General features: G+C 43.0%; 1 protein-coding gene across 3 annotated transcripts in view; it reads right to left on the reverse strand.

The window, feature by feature from the left end:
* Window positions 1–1,757: 1,757 nt before the first annotated feature.
* ctnna1 (catenin (cadherin-associated protein), alpha 1) overlaps window positions 1,758–22,489 on the reverse strand; it is a 69,103-nt gene continuing 48,371 nt past the window's right edge. For all 3 annotated transcript variants that reach the window (XM_034542903.1, XM_034542904.1, XM_034542905.1), the window contains exons 14-18: window positions 20,505–20,615; window positions 18,488–18,669; window positions 13,723–13,828; window positions 3,415–3,549; window positions 1,758–2,720 (exon numbers count right to left, since the gene is read on the reverse strand). In XM_034542903.1, the coding sequence (XP_034398794.1) occupies window positions 2,430–2,720; window positions 3,415–3,549; window positions 13,723–13,828; window positions 18,488–18,669; window positions 20,505–20,615 (825 nt within the window). In that variant the 3' untranslated portion in view covers window positions 1,758–2,429. The remainder of the gene's footprint in view (window positions 2,721–3,414; window positions 3,550–13,722; window positions 13,829–18,487; window positions 18,670–20,504; window positions 20,616–22,489) is intronic.

The following is a 22,489-nucleotide window of genomic DNA, read 5'->3' on the forward strand; positions in this document are numbered from 1 at the left end:
GATGTGACCTGTAATATTACCCAGGGATTGGAACTTTTATCATTGTGCAATCCTACACCACGTGGAACAAGGTGCCAACAGCACCCATCTCTCTGACAGGAGTGACATACGGGGTCAGCGGCTCTGGCTTTGAACAACTTGGCCTTCTTTATCGGTGCCAATGTATTTACATCTGATGTGATAAAACAATCTGTAACTGAAGCGTTCGAATGCCAAAGTCGTCAGGCGGGAGTCTGGAAAGCCCCTCTCTCAGTACGCAACATCATAAGTGGCTGTAGAAGGGTAAGTCAATTAAGAACAATCATTAAAAAACTAAACTAAAAACCAAACAAAGTCATACTGAAATTGACCTATGAAGGAATATGAAAAAGTGGATTTGTCTTCTCGGTCTCGTCTCAAGTGATGAGTCAGACCGACTCCGACGTGCCATTACTTCAGCACTTTGGGAAGGATAGACAATTCATTCCGAATACGTCCTCTCTTCAGACACATTTATCACACTTGGTTCACTTGCTGCATTTCTTTCACAGGCTATTGTTTGTTAGAGAGGCGCCACCAGAAGACGGAGGAAGGCGTTTGATGTTAAAAGCCACACTTTTCTTTTTAAGAGAAAATAGGCCACAACAGAACAATCCAATTACAGAAGTTACAAGCGCATACTGCATATAGCCCTCAAGTCAGTGATGCAGACTGTACGGGGAGATGTGTGTACATAATATCATGCATTAATTACACACAGCAGGATGTTGGGGCTAAAACTCATTTTACCGTTGAGGGCTAAAATCATTTATGGCTTCGACTTTTCTCGTTACCACAACTGGTGGAATAGTAAAAACAAAGCATACAAGTGAAATAAAGGATCACGGGAGAGGAGAAAAAAAAACATGACTTCAGTCTGCAGGCAAGAAAGAGGAGAACAGCGGTTTCATTTTTAAATGTTTATTAAGATATAAAGCGGGCACATGAGTATAAGAAACATGTGCACTAATAAGTCAGCTCTCAATAACGAAAAAAAGAAAATCCACAGCAAAAGTAGTTTCATATCACTCGAGATTAAAATCCAAACTGCTGAAACGCTTCTACAGTACAGAAAAATAATAATAATAATAATAATAATAATAATAATAATAATCCACCTGTCAGAGAATCATACCTGCCCATGCAGCTACAGTTTAGAGATTCAGAGCCGAGCTGTATACCGATGCACCTCGATGCAGCAGGACACCATTTATGACTGAACTAACAGTTGTTACCTAAAGTTAAACAAAACAACAACAAGCCGTCTCCCGTTTCATCTTAAAGCTCCAACTCCAGGCAACTCGTTACTAGTTTTCTATAAAGTTTGTGCCCGACATAACATTTTGATTAGTGTTCAAGCTTAAGGACGAGGAATATATATTTAAAAAAATAGATAAACAGAGTTTTAAGTCAGAGAAATCTCCTTTCCTCGCCTACCTCTGAAAAAAAAAAAAAATGAATATTGATCCCTCAATTTGGACACATTCTGAGATTGTGGAGGCGTTTGGTCTCATTGACAGTTAATGAAGCTCGTCGGCGTCGGCTGCTCGTTGCTGAGCCCGCGGGGTTCTCCCAGACTCAGAGGAGTCGGGCTGAGTTACAAAGTGTGACTGAAACGGGTGGATCGGTGTGCGTATGTACCAGGAAAACAGAATATGGAAAGAATTGAGATGCTCAAATGATGAAGAATCAGTCCGAAATGAAATGGGTACAAATCATTAGTCATTCAGCACTGAACATAGTGTTTAGGTCAGTTAAAACCTTTTTGAACGGTTTATAGTGGCATAACAAAAAAGTACAAAGTTAGAAAAAGGCAGGCACACATGGAAATATTTTGACTTTTGTTCCTTAAGGAAGCAAAACATAATTAAAATCTTACCAGTTAGCCCAGCACATCCAAATGAACTACAGTTATTGCTCAAGTCAAAAGAAGACAGACAGATTTTGCATAGTTCGCAGTATTGAAGGTATTTTGCCATAATCAAACATTGTAGTGGAAAACACCAGCGACCCCACAGTATTACTATAAAACTGGTTAGAATACAAAATAACCAAAAGCCTCTTGGAATTAGTTCTCATAATACCTATGAAATCTGCTCCCCTTCCTCCCATAAACATGAAAGAAAAACATGGGAAATATATAATAAAAACTGCATTTGTCCAGTTGATTTCCCCCTAACTGCATTTTCCAGAGAAGAGACAGTTAATGCTTCAGAGTAGAGCAAATCTGAATTTATGGAATAGAAACGAGGCATTGTAGGAATATAATAGGTCATACAGACAAGTCGTCTACGCAAAAGGTGGAAACTATACGATAAAACCGGTTTCTTTTAGTAGAATGACAAGCTTCATCTATATATAAACTCATTGGTCAATATGTTGTGTCCTCTGTAAATCAAGAACGGGGTATTCTAGATGCTATCCATGGCCTTGAACTCGCTCAAAGCCTGCACGGGGTTGATGTGCTTCTTCTGAGAGGACCTCTTGACCTTGTTGGTTTGGCCGTCGTCCTGCTTCTCCCTCTTCACCAACGGCTTCTTCTCGGGAGCTTTCATCCTCCAGGAGATCGCCGGCATATTCAGGGCCTCCATGTTTTTGTTCTTCTGGTACTTGGTGGATGCAACGTAGGACGCCTTGACAGTGGACACCACTGTGTTCATCAGGTTCTTCGCGGCCTGAATGAGGGACATGGCGCTGTCCAACTGGGTAAAGGAGAAAGGGGAGGACGCCAGAGGCACGGTTAGCTTTGTGAAGGGGTGAAAGCAAAGCCTGTTATTTTTGCATTTACATATACACGCAAGAATTGACAACATTTTTCGGCTGGCATAGAAACAGAAGTGAGAAAATTTGAGAATAGAGAAAAAGGTCAAACTAATTTAAGCTTCACAATTTAATAGCCTCAGAAACACTGGTCGCACTTGACTGAAGGGTGGGAAGCATCGGCTCGTTTCAACACACAGATGGAGGAATTCATTATTTCTTGACAGAGAGAACCTATTTTAATTACTTTGAATGTAAGTGGTTAATTAATGATTACAGGGCAAATAATGAATAATTAACTAATCACAACAAACCGCCTATATTTTGTATTCATGTGGGCAGATAATACAACTTCAGAAAGTACCCGATGCAGTCTATTGATTTCATTATCTTTCTTGCTACAGATTTAATTGGGAACAAATAAAAATGGGTTTACGTCTCTCACCCAAATATGAACCTCACTTTACACGTTTACGTCTTTGTTTGAATGCTTTTAAACCTGCATTTTGAAGCTGCTGAAAACAGTTTGATTAAATATCACATGTCAACTGCTGCACTACTCTTGGTTGCCTTTGGCACAATGCAGACTGCAAACGGTAGACAAGGTGTCCGCGGTTAAAGCGATGGTGAACTTACCCCAGAGACAACAAGCTCTCCTCCCAGGTTCTGCACCTCGGCCTTGACTTTGCTGCAGATGTTGAGCTGGTGGCAATACAAGGCGATGCGCTGCAGGTAGGCGAGCAGGTCCTGCTTACAGGTGGAGTCGGGGCACTGCGGGGAGAGGGGGAGAGAGAGAGAGAGAGAGAGAGAGAGACAAATGCGTGTTTACGAATGTGCACATCAGTTCGTATCAGTTCTTATAACACTAGGCTGCATCATGAATCAATTTTTGTAACTTGCTGGTACTACTCAATGTGAATATTTATGTGCTCCTGCAGGCGCCATGATCTCTCACTTTATCAAGATGAGTTAGTAGCAGTGTGACAGGTGAGGTAGACACCCACATTAGGGCCGTGCACAGAGCCAAAATGACAAACTAACGCCCACAAACCGTGTAGATTGATAACTCATTTTCACAGGGTTAAGCACGATCAAGTCTCACAGAATGCAAATTCTATTAGGAGGTAAACACGGCTGTCAATCAAAAACTTGTAGGTGTTGGTAATCATCTGGTGTGAAGTCCGTTTAGCAAACCAAACACTTCCAAAACACAAAATGCAAACAGCAGCCCGGTCCATAGATAAGAAATGTGTTTCAAATGTAACAAACTGCAGGTCGGTCCGGCCTGACTTTAGGTGTGAGGGTGCAAATAAACTGCTCAGGGTTTGGAGGGGCACTTGAACAGGCTTCAATAAATACAATTACTTCTCAGAGGAAACACGCAGTGGATGAGAGGAAGCTTAAAATATGTCAGTGGAATCAATACAAAGTTGAAAAAGCATCTATTCTTGTTCACAACAAGGAATTATAAGATTGTCGAAAGTCAGCTGGGGACACGAAACTAAATATGTTGGAGGTAAAACAAAATCCATCAACTGCAAGAAAACCAATAAATTATCATAAAACCCACTTGAGAGTAGAAGTATGCGAAGAGCTCCAGAAATGCCTGCCATTTAGCGTTTGGCAATCTTTTTGAATTATTTCATCTCATCATAATTAGACTGGGGTGCACCTTCAAACACCACTTCCAATCTCTTTCCTAGTTTGCTAAACAAGCCGCATGCCAGCAAAGTAATTAGGCCACAGTTCTCGTTAGCTGCTCGTCAAGAGAGAGCCGTAAACACCCTGACGGGGCTCTGGGGCTTCCCTCGCCGATCTTAGCAGAGTGACCCGACACACTGGCGGGACGTCAGCGGCGATCGGGACGTGGCGAGACAAACTGTGACCGATAATCAGAGGGTAATCCCATGCTAAGCTAACTTTACCTGTGAAAGGCACCGGAGGTGACCGCGCGTGTGTGTGTGTGTGCGTGTACGTGCTTGTGCGTGTGTGTGCGTGCAAGCCAGGAAAAAATACTGGCTGACACCAGTGTTTGCAGGTGCTTGGCAGTCCTTTGGCAGCTGTTAATTCTGAGTGCAGGGAAAAGGTGAAAGGGATGTAATGGCAGGCAATCTTTTAATTGATGGATTCTCTGCAGGAAGGAGTTGGGGAGGTCAGGGCTGACGAGTGTGCATGAGTGTTTGCATGCGTCTGGACCAACTGAAGAGCCATTTTGTGTCTGGCTGAAAGTGAGCAAATGACAGAACGGATGTCTCTGAATAATGGCCATGGCCACTAATTAAGGGCACTTAATCCACATTTCCACGTTTTCCCTTTGACGTGGAAAAGAGCAGACAAGGAAAAACATCCTCGATAAAGATTTCTTTTGACACTTCAAACAGACTAGGACTTGATGCCTCTGATCCTGCCGAGCGAGTCAGTATCCCTGGTGGGAGTGTCGAGCGCTCTGCTGAATATATCACACTCACTCCCAGACATACAGCCATGCATTTACACACCGCCCCGGCCAGCTGTGCCCCTTCATACACATCATTCATCAGAGGGATGGCGCGCTATAGTATAATAAGAACATGGAAAAACCACAAGCAACGTTCTTCACAGAAACCCACCCCATCTTCATACGCGAGGTCGCAGATGCCAATGCAACTTAACCCGGTACAATTATCTCGTTCCTTATCGAGAGCTCTATAGCGGTCTTTGGACAACATCAATCATCCTCTCCTGATTAATAGAAAGATGGGCTAAGTGGAGAGGAGGGAAATGCAAGAGTTGACATTCTATTAAAGAAAGGTATGCAAGAGGAGACAAGGGGGAAGAGAGCTGGAGGGGATGTTGATCATCATACATGGCTGAGAGACTAGAGAAAATGGTTGAGGCAGGAAGGTTAAATAAAACAAGAAAAAGAATAAATGGGAAAGAACCAGAGAAAATAAAAGTAGTTGGGAAGAAGATGATGAAGAGGGAGCCAGAGGGGTAACAGTATGCAGGAGTAAATAAGGGGAGAAATCTAACTGGGGAAACGGGACGTAGACAGGCGGACTCAACTGGAGTTGGGAGGGGGTAGTAAGTAACAGAGTGTGTGTGTGTGTGTACGCACAGCCACACACATGCAATAGCAAAGACCTGGGATGAGGCTGAATGCAGCAGCCATGCTAATGAGGGCTCGGGGTAGTATTCAGACGGCGGAGAGCAGGGCACTGTGAAAGCATCATTTGTGCTCGTACTCAGCTCAGCTGCTGGCTTCACTCAGCAAACTCTGCAAGGCTGCTCTGAGTGTGACATGTGAATACAGGAGCTGCACAGAGAAGAGACAAGAACACCTTGGATTGTTTTTTGTTTTTTTCGGTTAATGCGAATAGAAGCACTGCGTGTGATTAATTTGCGCGTGGCGTTGCAATCACCATTGCAGGAACTCAGGTACCTCACTGACTGCCTGCGCTGTGCTTGCGACAGTTTCCACAAACCAGGAGCATCCAAAAACACCCCACGGTATGAAGATTAATAATGATATTGCACATAACAAATGGGGCACGTTGGGTAGACGTATTTGTTCAAAAAAAGAACAAAAGGATCGTTAGTCGCTAGCGGCGTAACGGACTAGTGATCCGCACAGATTGGTAATCAGTTCGGTTACATTATGATGCGTTCAGGCTCTGTTCAGTGACAATGAGAATTGAGCAAAGGTAAATTATAACGTAATGTGTTCAAATGTAATCTCATGAAATGTGGTGGTGGTGACAAACTTGAATGAATCCAGTTATTTTAAGGAGATATTTTCACATTAACATAGATCAATATTAGCGATGATTTATGAGCAGTTTACAAAACATCTAAGCAACTACTTCATTAACACTACTAGTGATGTTATTTGTTTCAATCTATGAAAAATGCAATATTTTATTTGCTTATCATTTTAATTGTGTGTTTTTTATGAAGACAAAAAAACATGTATGTAATAAAAAAGTAAAACATTGTTGATGGTGCAAACCAACTTCAGATGATGGCAAATAAAAGAGCCTTGTAGACAAGCTGCTATAATCAAACAAGAAAGGGATCGGTATCTCTCAATACGGATCATCATATATATTCATTCATCATTATATTTGCGCCCGTTTTTCTTTTGTGCTCATCCGATCCGTGATCCGAACCTTGAGCTTTATGATCCGTTGCACCACTAATCGTCGCTCTTGTTCCCACTGAGTGATGCTCTCCTCTAATCTTCAACCATGAGACACTATCGTTGGAGTGCTGCTGTAAAATGTTCCTCAGGCCTGAATATGGCCTCCTGCTTTTCCCACATGCGGAGTGGTCAGTTATGTACTGGGATAGTTAACCTTGCTTGGTCAGCTATTGTTGAGAGATGGCAAAGCAGGCAGAGAGGCACAAGAGACTTCGTCGCAAGACTCTGGGTTTCTTTACAAGGCAAACTAATAGAAGAGGTGAGTCACCATCTTTCAAAAGGCATCAGCAGTAGAGGTAGAAATGTCCGTGGTTCTGGTGGAGTTGTCCTTGCCTCTTCACGGCTGGCTTTCAGTGCCTTCCCGTAAAAATAGAGGCGACGCATCAAAGTCGGGTCAAAAAGGTAACGGATCATTATTTGAATGTTCTAATTGTACCGCCTACGTTCCATATTCACGAGGGCTTTACTTCCAAAGCGTGTGTAGGTAGCTCGTACTTTGTTGAAGCACGGCGTTGCATTTAAGCCACGGCTTGAGAGAGGGTTCAGACGACTGAGTAAACCGAAGCAAAAAAAACACCGCCGACAAAATAAAAAAAGGAAATGAGGCAATAACAATGAAAGAGCGGGATGTTGAACAAAAGGATTTCACTGTGCTACGTGTTGGGTAAGGTCCATGATATAAATGATGATCAGGAAGGTCAGGTCCCATCATTGGAAATGCCATGCAGCTCCGCTGAATTTCATTATATAGAGAAAGAGGCAGAGCCCCTGCGCTGCAGCTGCCCAGCACTGACCTTTCAGCACGCATCACCCACAGGAAATGCCAATTTTCAATATTTACTGACAAGGCAGCATTATAATGCCGCCATAGCCAGCAACCTGTTGGGGGATGCCACGGTGCGCTGAATATAGAGGTATTTACTGATGGTTTTTTTTTTTTTGGTCACTTCCTGTCATTAAATGAAAATTGATATTTCCACTTTCCTCATATACCAGTGAGGTGATTGTTTCCCATCGGAGGGACTTTGCCGGTTGCTTTGTCCTATAGACTTCGGTCTTGTTAGCGGCAAACAGTACGGTCGAACAGCGATTAGGAACACGTTTTTATTATCAAAAAGTACAAAGATAACCCTATAAATCAGCCAATATCATATCGTTTCACCATGTGGCTTTACTGCTCTGACAAAACATCTAGCAGGGGGAGAGACATCTGACATATTTGTGTGGTGGAGGGTTGTGGATAATTAACTGTGCCTAAGCTGAGGGAGGACCTTCAGGACAAGAAGCCACGGGGAACCGTTATCCGCCATTAGACTTCAAAACTGCCATTGGGGTTTGCAGGGTTGCAGAGATATACACGTTAAGGTGTTACAGTGTGCCGCCACTGGGGAAAATAGTGTGACTGAAACCCAAGGAAAAGTTGAAGCAGATACAGGAAACAAAGCACTGGAAAGATTATTCCGTTGCTTCAGGCAACTGAAGAGGAAGCTGTGGCGAGGCAGGAAATGATCGACTCCGAGCTGTAGTCCGGAGACACTTCAAGATGAACACACAATAACGTAGCAGTATTCTAAGCTATTACAGTTTAAAACAGGAAAGCGGTTTCAGAGAATACAATGATGAAAAATGACTGAAAGGTGTTTTCTGTGCTCAGCCTTGTTAATAGGCTTTACACTAATGTGCTGTAGATTAGATTTAGTCAAGTCTGGTGCTGATTATGTTACCGTTGACTGCTAAATATAAATCTGTCATGGTCTCCCGATATCACTCAAGATCGATTACAAACAGGTTGATGATGGCCAGATCTCCTCTCTGCATCTGCTAAAAAGATGCTCTACATTTGTGTGTGGCAAATCCAGTCACACTGGCATTTGGGAATGTTAATGTGACAGTGAGGCAGACAGAGTCTGGGTATGACAGGAGAAAATCTGGCTGGGGGCGAGCCAAAAAGACAGGCTTTAGAGGTAACCACAGGGACCAATTAAATGGCTCTCGTCAATTCTTAATGCTCGTGCTGCACCTGTCAGTCAGAAGTGTCACTGTAGTACTCGTTAGCTAAACTTAGAAATGAACACGGATGCTACAGAATAGGTAAGAACGAACAGGTGCGTTAAAACATTTGCAAACTAATGTTTGACATTCAGAATTTAATTTGCCCTGACCCTTCACTGCTTTTGTCTCACTTTAAAACCGGACGGCTCAAAAAACAACTCAGATTTCAAAATGCAGGTTGAGAGTCAAAGACTGGATGAGAAAGTAACGCGGAGTGGCCTAAACTCATGTGGGTGTTCACACGGGGTGCGTACAGGGCTAACCTCTGGAGTCGGCTCACAATCTTAAACTATAGTCCCTCCGTCCATTTTCTCTGCATTCCACAGGCAAATATGGCACGAAAACACACTGATAATCTATGAACGATACAAATGATATATTATACCAGATATAAACGATCTCAGTCTGATAAATGATAAACTATGCACTGCACGCTTATTCCAGTGTCTCAACAGAGAGAGCGACAAGCAGACAGACAATCGACAATGCTTGGCGCTTCACAGCGTGTCCCGTCGGAACCCGGTGTGAGGCCTCAAAGATTTAAAAGAATGATTCAACAGCGAGACACGATGTATACTCCCCAAATCCTGGTTCTACGGCAATCACTTATGGATGTCTGGCTGTTCTTTCTATGCTCTTCCCAAATGATTATCCACCTCTGGGAGCTCTTTGGCTACCAAACATGGCTCCATCAAGGCCAGACTCCTTTTACTGAGCAGTCAGGATCGACATAAAGCATTGAAATATAGAATTATCGTGGGCACATTTTTTTTTTCAAACAATCAATTGGGAGTTGATACATTTTCTCAAGCAGCAAATAAGGTGGGCTTCACTAGGTTGGGCTGAACTGCAGTTGGCTTAGGGCTGACCCTTGAACTGCTGAGCTGAGGGTGTGTGGGCTCTCTGGGTGAGTTTACTTCCCCACTGTAGTCGTAATTTACAACCCTGTCTGCTGTAGCGTCTAGGGCAAGAGCCGGGAATAGACTGTGACCAGCAACAGAGCCCACGTATCACCATAAATCTCCACTGATTGAATGCAAATTGGAAAAGTGCACTATGTATGTCAGTATACATCATGAGAATAAAGCTTGCACAACAAACATACGCACACACGCACATGCCTATTCTCTAAATATGTACGTCTTATTTTATGAGCATATTTTTGTATGTGTAAATGCAAGTGTTTATATCCTGAGCAGAAAAGTAGGGGATTTATGGGCTACATAGTGGCAAAGACATTTGCATTATAAATCTCAATTACATAGCATTATTTGTTTACCAGCCTATTCGACTGGAATTATCATAAGGTGCCCTGCAGAGGAGGTTCATAAATTCTTAATAAACTGCAGTGCAGACCTTTGTACAGCACTGACCTAAATCCTGCAGCTCATCTCTACACTACACACATTTCTTTAAACTTTAACAAGGCTCCATTACACATATTGGACTGTATTTCCGAAAACACCAAACTAGACCACTTCCACGTCTCAGTTGAACACAATGCACAAGCAAGAAAACACGAGACGACACCGTCTTGCGAAGGGAAACTGTGGTGCGATGCTGTATCAGTCTGGGACCATCTGCTGATGTGTTTTATGTGTGAAGTAAACCCTCATAGGCCCTCCAGACCAGAGGCACAGAGCACAAGTGATTAATATGCCGAGGCTAATGAGCAGTCCCAGCATTGCCTTTGCTCCTCTGACTGTCAGTATGTGTACATCTCGGTGCTGGTTCACACTCAACTACTGCTGCCAGAGTATTTGGACCATCCCAACATGCTATGCATTTGCTGTAAGTGCGCCTGTGGCATCTCCTGCTTTGTTAGAGCTGCGGCCCTAAAAATAAACTGCCTGCGTAAATAAATACACTTTAAAAAACTGCCACCTGGCAATTACACTGCCAATTAAAAGGCGAAGCACTCTTAATGGATTCATCTCTCAGGAGGGATGTTCCTCACTCCGTACAAAACTCCCACCCCCATCCTTTTCAATTCTCCTGCCCACCCCATGTCCATCCCTGGGAGCCCTGGCTGATGTGTTACGGGTGAGTGTCGCCTGATCCACCAGTGTTTTGGTCTCTGCTGAGAGGGAAAGGCTATGAGGGTCAGCTGGATGGGTTAAGAGGCTGGAGGGGTCCTCACTCTTGGCAAAGACTTCTGTTCCAACAGCCAAAGCTCTTTATTTATTCATACTTTGAGTGCTTCAAACCCCAAGACCCCCTAACAGTGTACACACACACACACACACTCACAAACATATAAACACAAAGGACAAGATACAGACACAAGTTACTGACAAATAGTTGAGGATGAGAGAATGAAGTGGTCCACACTCATCTAACACATCCAGACGTACACATGTGTTAGTGGAGAGGCAGGCCCAGACGTGTTCATGTGTCGGCATAGACACACACGCTTAGACGCATACACGCACACCTGCACAGTTGCCCATCTGTTTTCTTTGGGGGATAACACTGTTTTCATTAAAGTGAATGCTCATCTTCAAAAGCGGCAGTGAGGCATAACAAAAAAACGGCTTATTCCCCATTCAGATGATGCCGATGCAATTAGGTCAGAACAGATAAGATTTTCACTTTGTGATAGACATGGGCCTGTAATATCAAAGATCTGGGGTTACCTTAAATAAAATATCAGACGCGCAGGGCTCTTGGAGGTCAGCGGCTCATATTAGACTAGGAGGGAAATAATCTACGTCTTACATTCCCTTGGAGTAAGAGCGCAATTTATGGGGGGAAAAATAGTTTATAAACCTGGGATTAATATTGAGATGCTACACTATAATAATGTCTACGATCAGCTTCATACCTTGCGAGCCCAGTCATCAAATATCTCTTGAGTATTGAGCTTAGCCCTGAAGCTATCTCCATCCTGCTTCAGCTTCAGCCCTTCCAGTCTCACGACATGCAGAATATACTTCTGCCTCAGTATGTCGCTGTTTATTACAAAGAAATTGGAGAGAAAAAGCTATGTAAAACTTTAACTACATAATCCTGAAATAAATTATTAACCACTGCTGTGTTTAGGCAAACCTGAGATATTTAGAGACAGACAAATATTCATTGTGCTAAATAGATTCAAAGCGAAGTGTTAATGACCGATGCATGGCAGCAAAATCCATGTGTTGTAGTTAGCCATGAAACGCCATCACTCAGAGGCTGAATGCTGTTTCAACGTGTTGCCAACATATTAGCAAAGATGTCAACAAAACCAGGGCAAGAGAGACCGACAACGCCTCCAATGTTATCGAAATTGAAATCTTACAGCAAACATCGAAAGCCAGTGTGTGCCTTTCTGAGCGACTGCGTGTGTATGAGAGCTTGGACAGAAACGGAAGGAACCCACACAGCTGCTACATCTGAACCACAGGAGTAACCAATGTCGGGATAAGACCTCAATCCGACAACCATGGCTTGTTGCAAACATCACAACTAAACTCTTCCATGATTTAAACTGTGTCCACGGTGCAGACACCCAGACGATAGCCCCTGCCTAAGAGATGGCAAATGAATAAGTTGGCAGATAAATCATGTACATTGTTTCCCTGAGGAGTGGTACAGTGCAAGTCTTTAAGTGAAATATGAAGCCATGGATAATTGAATGTGTGTTTCCCAATGTCAAGGACCATAGTCTGTGGGGTAAAGTATAGACGTGGAGGGGATGATGGAATTGGGAATTGGGGAGATGGAGATGGAAAAATGAGAGAGAGGGAGGGAGTGTTTGATCCTGAAAGAAATTGGCAAAGACTGGTAAGGGGCGTCTCATGAATAACACAAATCATCGCCGTTGTTAACATCTGAAGCGCTCTGCTGTGCAAGCCTTTTACTTGAATTTGCTCCTAAGTGTGCAAATGAGAAGTAGTGACTTAAAAGAAAAGGCGTGTGTGCAAAAGTAAAAACTGCATGTACTGAGAGTGATTTGACTTTTTTTGTATACAGCTTTCTAAGTATTAAGATGACAGAACATGCCGAGAGAAAAGTTTGCCTCCTGCTTTTAAAATCTGGCTTAAACACAGCCCTGTTTCGATAACATTTAAAAACAAAAGGAAGATGTGTCAACATACACCAAGTACGGAGGCTATGCTTTTTTTCTCTGAACTCTGCGCGAGCACAACAACGTGCAGCGATACCAGGAGCAGAGAACGGGTGGAATGAAAAAACATGGTGTCAACTTGCTCGCCGTAGTCAGAACATTCACGACTTAGGAGTAAATGTGGCTTCTGAGGTCAATTAGTGACCATCACAATGATAAAGCGCACCCCTTACGTGAGCTGGAAGGAGTAAGATCCCGACGCATGTGCCTTTTTCACCCAATACACCAGTTACACATTCTGAGGTCATCACCAATACACAACGGGAAAATAAAGTCAATATAATACTGCAGCAGGGTTTAAGGACATTAATTAATTTGTCGCTCCTCATTTAACTACATCTCATGTAGTTTCCCTGTGCCTGAAGCATGGCATTTGCATTAGACATGACATTAGCGTTGAGTCAAAGTTTGTGCTACGATTCCTCCGCACACACAAACAAACGGGTGATTTCCCCTCATTTGTCCCGTGTCCCGCTGCACTAGTTTTCTGTCATGCCCCGACAGTGTCCATGTGGCACTGCACTAATTATCTACTGGGGTCGCCAGCACAAAAAGGTTTAGTCAACATCAACCCCTTTGGGGTGGAGGTTCATTAAAGACTTACATTGTCGGCGATGGTGCGGCCCAGCTTGTCCATTCGTGATCCCGCCTCTGCAATTTTCTTGGCGGCGCTGATGACATCAGATGTATTCTTCAGAGGCCCTTTACCCCTGGGGAGAGAAAGTGGAAAGTTCCGTCACTGTTTCTGATCTCATTTAATATGCAGCCTCTGATTGTTTTGCAAGGTTTCTCTTCTTCTTTTGATAGAGAAAAAAGTACGGATAGAGAAGCATGACTTTTGGGAATAGTTCAGGGAAACGCAATAGAAATACGTGTAAACTGGCACACAGATCACTCAGCACACAAAGCACTCACAGTCTGGCGCCATATTGTTCAGTCAGAGCTGAGCACGTTTTATAACCCGTTAAATGCAGAGGGGCAGCCTTCCCTGTCAGTGCTGTCCTTTACCACGGCGCTTGTACGACCACTCTTTTCAAGAACCATCAACCCACTTACAAAGTTAAGGCATTACATTTTTTTTTTCACTATTACTTAGCACATGATAGATAATATATGTTGGTGACTTTCAGCGCGCCGATCATCAGGATTGAAGTCGTATCAGTAAAGGTCGAGTCCATCCTATTTTTGGAGCGAGCTTGTCTGCAGTAGAAGGCAGACTGCACAGAAATGTATGTGGTTTACTTCAAAAACGTTACACGCACAAATGACATTACATTACATTTCTGAGCTTTTATCCAAAGCGACTTACAATCATACACCGTAGACACAGCTACAGGGAGCAATTCGGGGTTAAGTGTCTTTCTCAAGGACACAACGACAGTGAGCGGGGATCGAACCGCCGATGGACCTGCTAACCACTAACCCACAGTTGCACACCAGCTTGTCAATTGCACAGTCATGTTTAGCCAAGTATGGGAAGAAGAGGGAAGAGAGAACAATTCAAATTGAAAACTTTTGGTCATCGTCCAAATGTTGAGCATCCATTGTTGACCAGTCTAGGGCCAAACGAGAGCCGTTGGGAGTACAGGTCAGTTTAGCCCTGACCTGACCCACTGTAACGCTCGTCAGCCATTTGCATTTGTTTTCTGCCCCCACAAGGGACTCTGGGACACAGTTGGCATGAGGCACAAATTGGATTCAAAGCTGCTCTCTCCAGGCTAAAAAATGAGCCATCCAACCCAGAACAGATGGATTTTTATGTTCTGTTCTCTCGCTTTCCCCTCCTTCCCCTCCCCTCCCATTGCCGACCCCTCCCCTGTCTTGCTCTCCCTCTGCTACTCTGCTGTAAAGCGAGTCAGAGTCCTTGTGGAAGAGGCCATGCATCAGAGCACAGACTGGAAGTCAAGTTCTGAAGACAGAGCTGCAGGCATTGTGATGCAGGGAAGCCTGCATGGAGTGAGTTAAAAAAAAGTGTGTTGTTCTTGTTTAGTTTTCCCAAATAAAATACATATCACAAAGCATGAATACAGCAACCACGGTTTTCCTTCCAAAAAAAAAAAGCCTCTCTTTAGCCCTTAAAAATAAATAAAGAGCCAGCTGCTGAGTTTCTTCACCGTCTCCAGCTCTGCCTAGGTGGCCGAGTAAGTGACGATGGGCAAAAGCACAAAGAGGCCACGGGAGATAGACACGCAAACACCTGACAGGAGGACACCTTGTAGGAGTTTCATAGTGGATTTGTACATGGAGAATAAACGGGACTTCAGGTCTGGTGACAGCTGCCGGCGTCCAGATGGGTGTAAGCCACATCGGCTCGAGCGCGCCACAGCACAGAATGCCGCTTTAAGACAGGTGGCTCTCAAATATGTTGCATGTTTCCGAGCCACACATGCCTTATTCATGAGTGCCGCCAAAGAGCCCTAAGCAGTGCAGGAGTCGCAAGGAATCTCTCTCACTCTCTGCAGATTTGTCAAGAGAGAGGTCCAGAACAATTACCCCACACAGCATTAACCTTGGCAGGGCTTTGTGCCAGCTCAAGGTTAAGGGTGCAATAATTTGGGCCTGGCTGAATTACCTTCTATGTGCTGCGGCCGCCCAAGAGAGTCAAGGCCGAATGTGAAGACATATATTCACCCCGACCAACATCCATGTGCGGTTATGCAGACACTCACTGGCATAGACCAATGTCTATCCAAAGCCTCACAGTGCCAAATAAGAAAAGTCACAATACTAAATGCTGGTATTAGCCCATAAATGACAGTAACTGGACTATTAAAAACACAGGAACCAAAGCCATTCCCACAGCTTTCTTTTATTAACTCCTTTTTCTAATGTAAATAACACTGTTGCTATGACAGTGGCACATGTAATGGTGCACTTCCAAAACACATTTCATTTAGAATATGAATAATGTACACAGTGGGGACATTCTACTCTGCATTTGACCCATCCTTAGATATTAAGGACACTTTGACATGCAACTATGGGGAGAGCGGGGACCGAACCGGGTACCTTGTGGTTGCGGGACAACATCATAAGTGGCTGCGGTTTTCTAAATTGAACTTGTTTCTTTGGGGTCGGCTGTCGACCCCAAAGAAACACATTTAATTTAGAAAACCGTAGCCGCTTATGATATTAAACTATGAAACGGCAGTCCAAAATAAAAACTTCCGAGAGGGTTCGTTATTAAATCTGAGATGCTGTATGCAGAAGATAAGAGGCTCAGTTTTTTTTAATGGTTTAAACTCCAGCCACAGCCTATGAAAATGCCTTGTGGGGCATCCAAAAGAAATCAGCATTTCTCTACTTGTATCGCTCGAGCGTGAGCTACTGTGAAGTAATTGACACATTCTCATTCTCCTGAGCTTAACTGGCTCATACATGAACTGTGATTTACAATACCTTTTTGATTAGTATAAACGGCAACATGTCTGACAACACAAGGCTGGGAAACCATGCTGTATTTTTAAGAATGTGTTCAAAATAGTTTTTTTCTTCTGCCAATCTAGCATTGTTGTTTTTGGTTGAAACGTATTTGAATTTGAAATATAAAAACATGATTAAGAGTAAATAGTGTTGTTGGGCCTGGAATGGTGTTTCATAGGAGAACATGTGTTCCCGTAAATGCAGCTAAACGGGCTGTTTTCCTTATTATCGTTTGAATTCCTTGGGTCTGCTTTATACTGGAAAACTGAGAAAGACGGAGCCTTAGCGTTGATAAAATGGTGTCACTGCCATCAATAACCTCTTAAAAAGTATATACACACAGCTGACGGCATCCAATAAAGAAACACGGAGGGCACTCTTGAGATGGAAGCAGCATCATTTGCATCCAATTTATGTCATGCAAAAGGCAGCAATTATTTGTATTCTTTTTCATGGTCCTTTGGATGAATGAACCGCAAATAAAGAATTGCAGGGTTCTGTGTGACCTCAGTCAGATCACTGGCTGTGCTAGTATTTAAATCTCTGCCACAGCATTCCGGTATTGTACTTATTTGGCCGAGGAGACGGGATATTTGACCCATTCAGAAGACTAAGATAGAGAGGCAGCATTTCATCATTACGGATGTGACTCAGTTAGGCACAAAATGTCCTCTGAGTAACTCACTTGAACATTTAAAAAAAGGCAGTCATACAAATATGTCAGCTAATCAAAATGACTCCTCACATCACACACACACGCACATTAACGCACTCACACAGAGCTAGACCGTCACACAGACATAGAAATGCTGTCCACAAAATAAAAATAAAAAAGAGCCAGAGTCACACTCTTGACATGATACTACAGGATAGCATCGCATGACCTGTTCAACTGAGGATGGAGGCGATGTTACCAGAGGTGGCCAGCATCATGGGGAGATGATTTACGCAAACAAAATCCTTTTTGTCAAAAAAGGATTTAGGCCATTATTTTAGGAAGGTGACGATACCAGAAATGATTACATAAATGTTGTCATACAAGAGTATTGATTCCTTTGGGAGTGACAAATCTGTTTCAATCTTCTGTTTGTTATTTGGGTGGCGGTGCCATCCTTTCGCTTACATCTGGATCTCTGGTGTTTTTAAAACCTCTGGAGATGTTGATTAAATTCAAAAACATTTTTCATCTCTGTCAAGTAGTTGTTTACACTGTTGAGATTTGCCAAACAGCACTTCTGCAGGAATCAATACTTCGGACATGAAACAAGATTCCAGCAAATATCCTGCTTGTAACCTCAGATTTCAGACACACTTAATGGTTTTCTATTTACCGAAAATATGTTTCATACTATTGAAGTACAAACTGTGATTCACAAAATGTTTTTTGTTTCAGCCATTTTTCTACCGTCTTAATGGTCTCGACAAACCCCAGACGAGGGTGAATGCGGCCACCTTATAGCAGCTCTGCTGACAGACGATTTACGATTTACAGTGCACACCCAGCTTTATTCGTGTACCAGCATATTAAGATTAGGGGAAGACGGAAAAATAATCAAGAAGAAAATCCTACCTACAGTGCTGCTTAAGGAAAATTAAGAACGTTGATGCATGAACAGTAGTGTTAAACTGGGTGCATAGTAGTGTGCAGATATGGGCAAATGTTGGGAAACAAATGTGGGCTTATTGGGCAATTGTATTTGGCTCAACTTAAACATGCATTTTGTCTCGGGGGCATTCTGCTTGAATTGCACAACTTGAAATATTAATGGGAGAATGGTAAGGTGACAGATGCGCATCGGCCCTGTGACACAGACTGCAAACTAAAATGTACAGGCAGACTACAAACCATTCATTCACACGTCTTCTGGGGCCAGAAGAATGTCTACAATTACTAAATGCAGACATCATTTGCTTGGGGAGAAAAATGGCTGTTAGTTCAAACTCACCTGGTGAAGTCTGTCATCTCCATCATGATCATGCACATCTGCTTAGCCAGCACAATGATGTCATTGCCGCTGTCATCCCACTTGGATACCTCAGCATCCAGCTTGCTCTTCTCTTCCTGGAAGCTAGCCACCTGTTCGGCAATAATCGCCCTCTGCTCCTGGGGCAACTGGGCCATGATAGCCTGGAGGAGGAATTACGGAAAGTGGAGAGGGTTAGTCCACAAGACCTCGGCTTACTGTTACCAAAGCCATTTCGGTCCCCGGGGCATTTGGTTTGACATGGTTTCTATGGATGCACATGTCATTTCTTGGCAGACAGGAGCATTGGTGTTGTTTGTGTTCAACGTTGAAGACCACTGTGGTACTATGGTACTTCTTTCATACATTCTTACATATTTTACACGTGCTTAAAGTATCGCTATACTCCAGTACAGCTCTGCCAAAAAGCTAATAATGTTGAGTTGTTTTATTAAACCTTCTATTTATTAGAACACTCAATTGTATATTTCACTCTTATTGCAGAATTTTAGTAATCAAAATGCATGTCAACAGGCATTATGGAGTGAAGTCTTAAGACTGAAAAATGACAACTATCTTTTCTGTAAATAGACGTCGCCATCACCACCATTGCTCTAAAATGGTCATTTTGTTGATTGGTCCAGGTTAAGTGGGGACTGTGATTTATTTTTGAGGTTTCAACTACAAAAGCTGGGTTCAAAAGAGGGTTCACAGCCACTAAGTGATAGTATGTGACATCTTCTGGAAATAAATATACATTTATTGAACTCTATGCCTCTGGTCATTGAAGAAGATCAATACAAGGACATTTCTCTTGCGCTACTTAATATCAAGTGTAAATGTGTTTAGCACCATTTCTATCCATCCTCTTGGGCTTAACGGTTAAAGGGCAGTTTCCAAATCAGACATTCAATGAATGAGCCTGTGAGGCAGAAGTGGGCAGACACTTAAGAGCAGGAAATCGAATATCATCGCGAGAGCGTGGATTCCATTACCGGTAAATAGGACTCGCTCTCCAGAGTCACCTAAGCTTGAATAAAGCAGTTTGAGCCTCTGCAAAGATGAAAAGCCCTGCCTAACAAAACAGCCGGCACGGCAATTTACTGGTGGATCACTCGGCCAATAGGGATTTATTTTTAAATTCATTTATTACTTTGTACTTTTAAACACTTAAATGCATCTCTTATAAAGAGCCCAAACAATAGCAGACTTATTATCTGTTGAGTCTTTTCAGGTCTAAGTTGAACATTCAACATATCAACAGCCAACACAAATTCGCTGCTTCAGACGTGGTCACGATATTTGAAAAACAGACGTCTCACATAATTCAAAAAATTTGGAGGATGAAATACACAACTGGCTACTCACAGAGCAACTATAACTCTGTACTATAAGTATGTAATAAGATGAAGGTATGCTTTAAATCTTGAACTCATGTAACATCTTTGGTTTGTACCCAACAACTATTTTCAACACCATAAATGAGGCCCAGCTGTAATCAAGAGTTGTATGAGGAAAAAAAGATTGGGGGCGAAAGAACAACAGTGGCTCTTACAACATTAACATGAGCGTACAATTACAAAAGCATGTGTACTAATATTATCTGCCACTACAGCCTTGTTAATGAGGTATCAAATTGCCCTTTTGACTATGTTGTGTTCTGAACTACATTTGATGAACAAAGCAAGTGATTTTTGTTTTCCTCTAATGGATTGTCAAACTCGCCGTATGAAATAAAATGTATTTAAGTTCCATGGCAATATTCAACTTCATAACAGAAGCATGAAACACAAGCTTGTTAGTGAATATTTAACAATCTTCATGTATGCCTCTTATGCTCAGGAAAGCGTAAAGAATATGTATACTTTTAATGTGCATACGTCTGTTAATTTGCACAAATCCCACATGATGCTATTTGACAAATAAAGATTTTTAAAAAAAGCAAGAGATCAGACTCAGGAATGTCTGTAAATACTAGAAGAGGCGACGGACATCTTACCCGTGCACTCTGGCCGGCAATAAGCTGGTCATCCTCTGTCTGCACGCTGGTCCTGCTGCGAACATCAAAGTCTTCGGTCTCAAAGTCAGAGTCGTCCAACTCCTCTGGAGTCTGCAATGGATGCACCGAAAGGGAGAAAGGGGGCAAAGGAGGAGAGAAGAAACCAGGGAAACAGGGTCAGAAAAAGCTGTTAGTTGTATGTGGAGAACATAAAATAATATTGGCACACTACAGCCATTTAAGCACTATCAAATAACCAACCTGCTTACTATCTATGAGAAATGCCTCGATGCTGCCAGCCAGGGCAGCCTCAGATAAATGTCTTTTGGTCCGCGGCTTGGTACAAGAAACCGTAAACTCAAAATGAATTTGTAAATCAAGTGTAAAGTGCTGCCTGTGCATTTAGAGACGGAAAATGAAGGCGCAAGCTGGCGTGAAAAATATTGGGAGGAAAATGCTTCCCATTTGTTGCTGCTATCTGTAGAAAGGCGGGTGAGGCGTGAGTTGTGTTCTTCAAGAGAGTTGCCAATTCACCACTTCCCTAGCTTTGAGTATTACCCAAGCATTTTCCCATAACTATTAATGTTCAAAAGAATGTCCATGTCAACGGGTCACACACACAATACTGATTGATGGGGGAAGATGAAGTGGACAGATAAAAGTGCATTATCACGCCTGTGCCGCTACTTGTGTTTATCCAGCTGTCTCAATACCTCCCTTCTGTAATGGATTTGGAGCCCTCGCATCTAAAAATAGCTGAAGGTCTCTGAACAACCTTACACTGCTCTATGAAATGTAGAGATGCTCTTGTTCTCGAGGGAATAGGGGGTATAGTTTCAGATACAAAGCTGTAGTGACTCAGAGGCATCTCTTTCAACCCAGACAATGCTGCTCAGTGGGGCAGCGATATCACCTGCTGTGGCCTGTGCAACAGATAACCTGTGAATGTGGGATGCTCAGAAATGAAAGCTCACCGTGGGAGCAATGGGACACTACTGTAGATATGTGACAACAATAGCCTGCAGATTAATTATGGGTTTTCGTCAAGGTAGTACTGTGGCACAGTAAGTTACATTTTAATGCTGTCTTTCATGCTGTGGCAAAATATGTTGTTCAAGATTGAATTGTTGTAATGTCCCGATCCTCCACCGTCTGAAATAGGCTGAAATATTCAGTTCCAGCTGTGTCGACTACGACCACCCCATGATATCGTGAGAAGACAGGGACAGAGCTCAAATTACAATATTGTGACAGTATATCTAGTGTTTTTGATGTGGACATGGCAGTCCAAATGTAAAATGCCAATTTACTTTTTGTGACATTCTTCTCATAGCCTCTGTGAGGAGAGCGGATTTCTTTCTTTCATTTTTATTTTTTTTAAGGTCAGAGCTGGCAAAATCACCTTGGGCCGTGACGCACTGCACAAATCATAAGGTAACGACAGCTGCCCCCTGTATCTCGCTGTCAGCAGCGCCCTGACTTTGAGACAGTTTGATGTCTGGGAGGCACATTCTCTGATGCTGCTGTAGGTGGGGAGAGGGCTCTGTCTGCCTGTCAAATATCCAAGGGACATACAACAGAGGCTGCCTGGGCACCACTTACAGAGGTTAAAGACTTGTCTGTCTTGAGCAGCCCCGACCGCACACTTGTCTGTTCTGATTTAAAGAGTGGCCCACTGTGTCGCGCATGCATGTGAGGGTTCACAGAAGAGATGGTGGCTGGAGAGCGAGCGCGCAGGTCTGTCTGTGTGTGTGTGTGTGTGTGTGTGTGTGTGTGTGTAGACATGCCCTCTGGAGAAGTTGTCTCTCAGCGCTCAACTCATTTCACATTTCTTTGGACTCATGGTCAGTTTCACATGTACACTGTGCCACCGTAGGGCAGTTCAGCCAAGCAAAGGGTTCTGCTAGAGAAATTATCGTTTGATACACTTGTCTAATCTCATTACAAACAACAGCAATTAAGAGTATGCTTAAGTAGCTCGCTGT

Source organism: Cyclopterus lumpus, chromosome 10 (assembly GCF_009769545.1).
Source record: "Cyclopterus lumpus isolate fCycLum1 chromosome 10, fCycLum1.pri, whole genome shotgun sequence".
Lineage (NCBI taxonomy): Eukaryota > Metazoa > Chordata > Actinopteri > Perciformes > Cyclopteridae > Cyclopterus > Cyclopterus lumpus.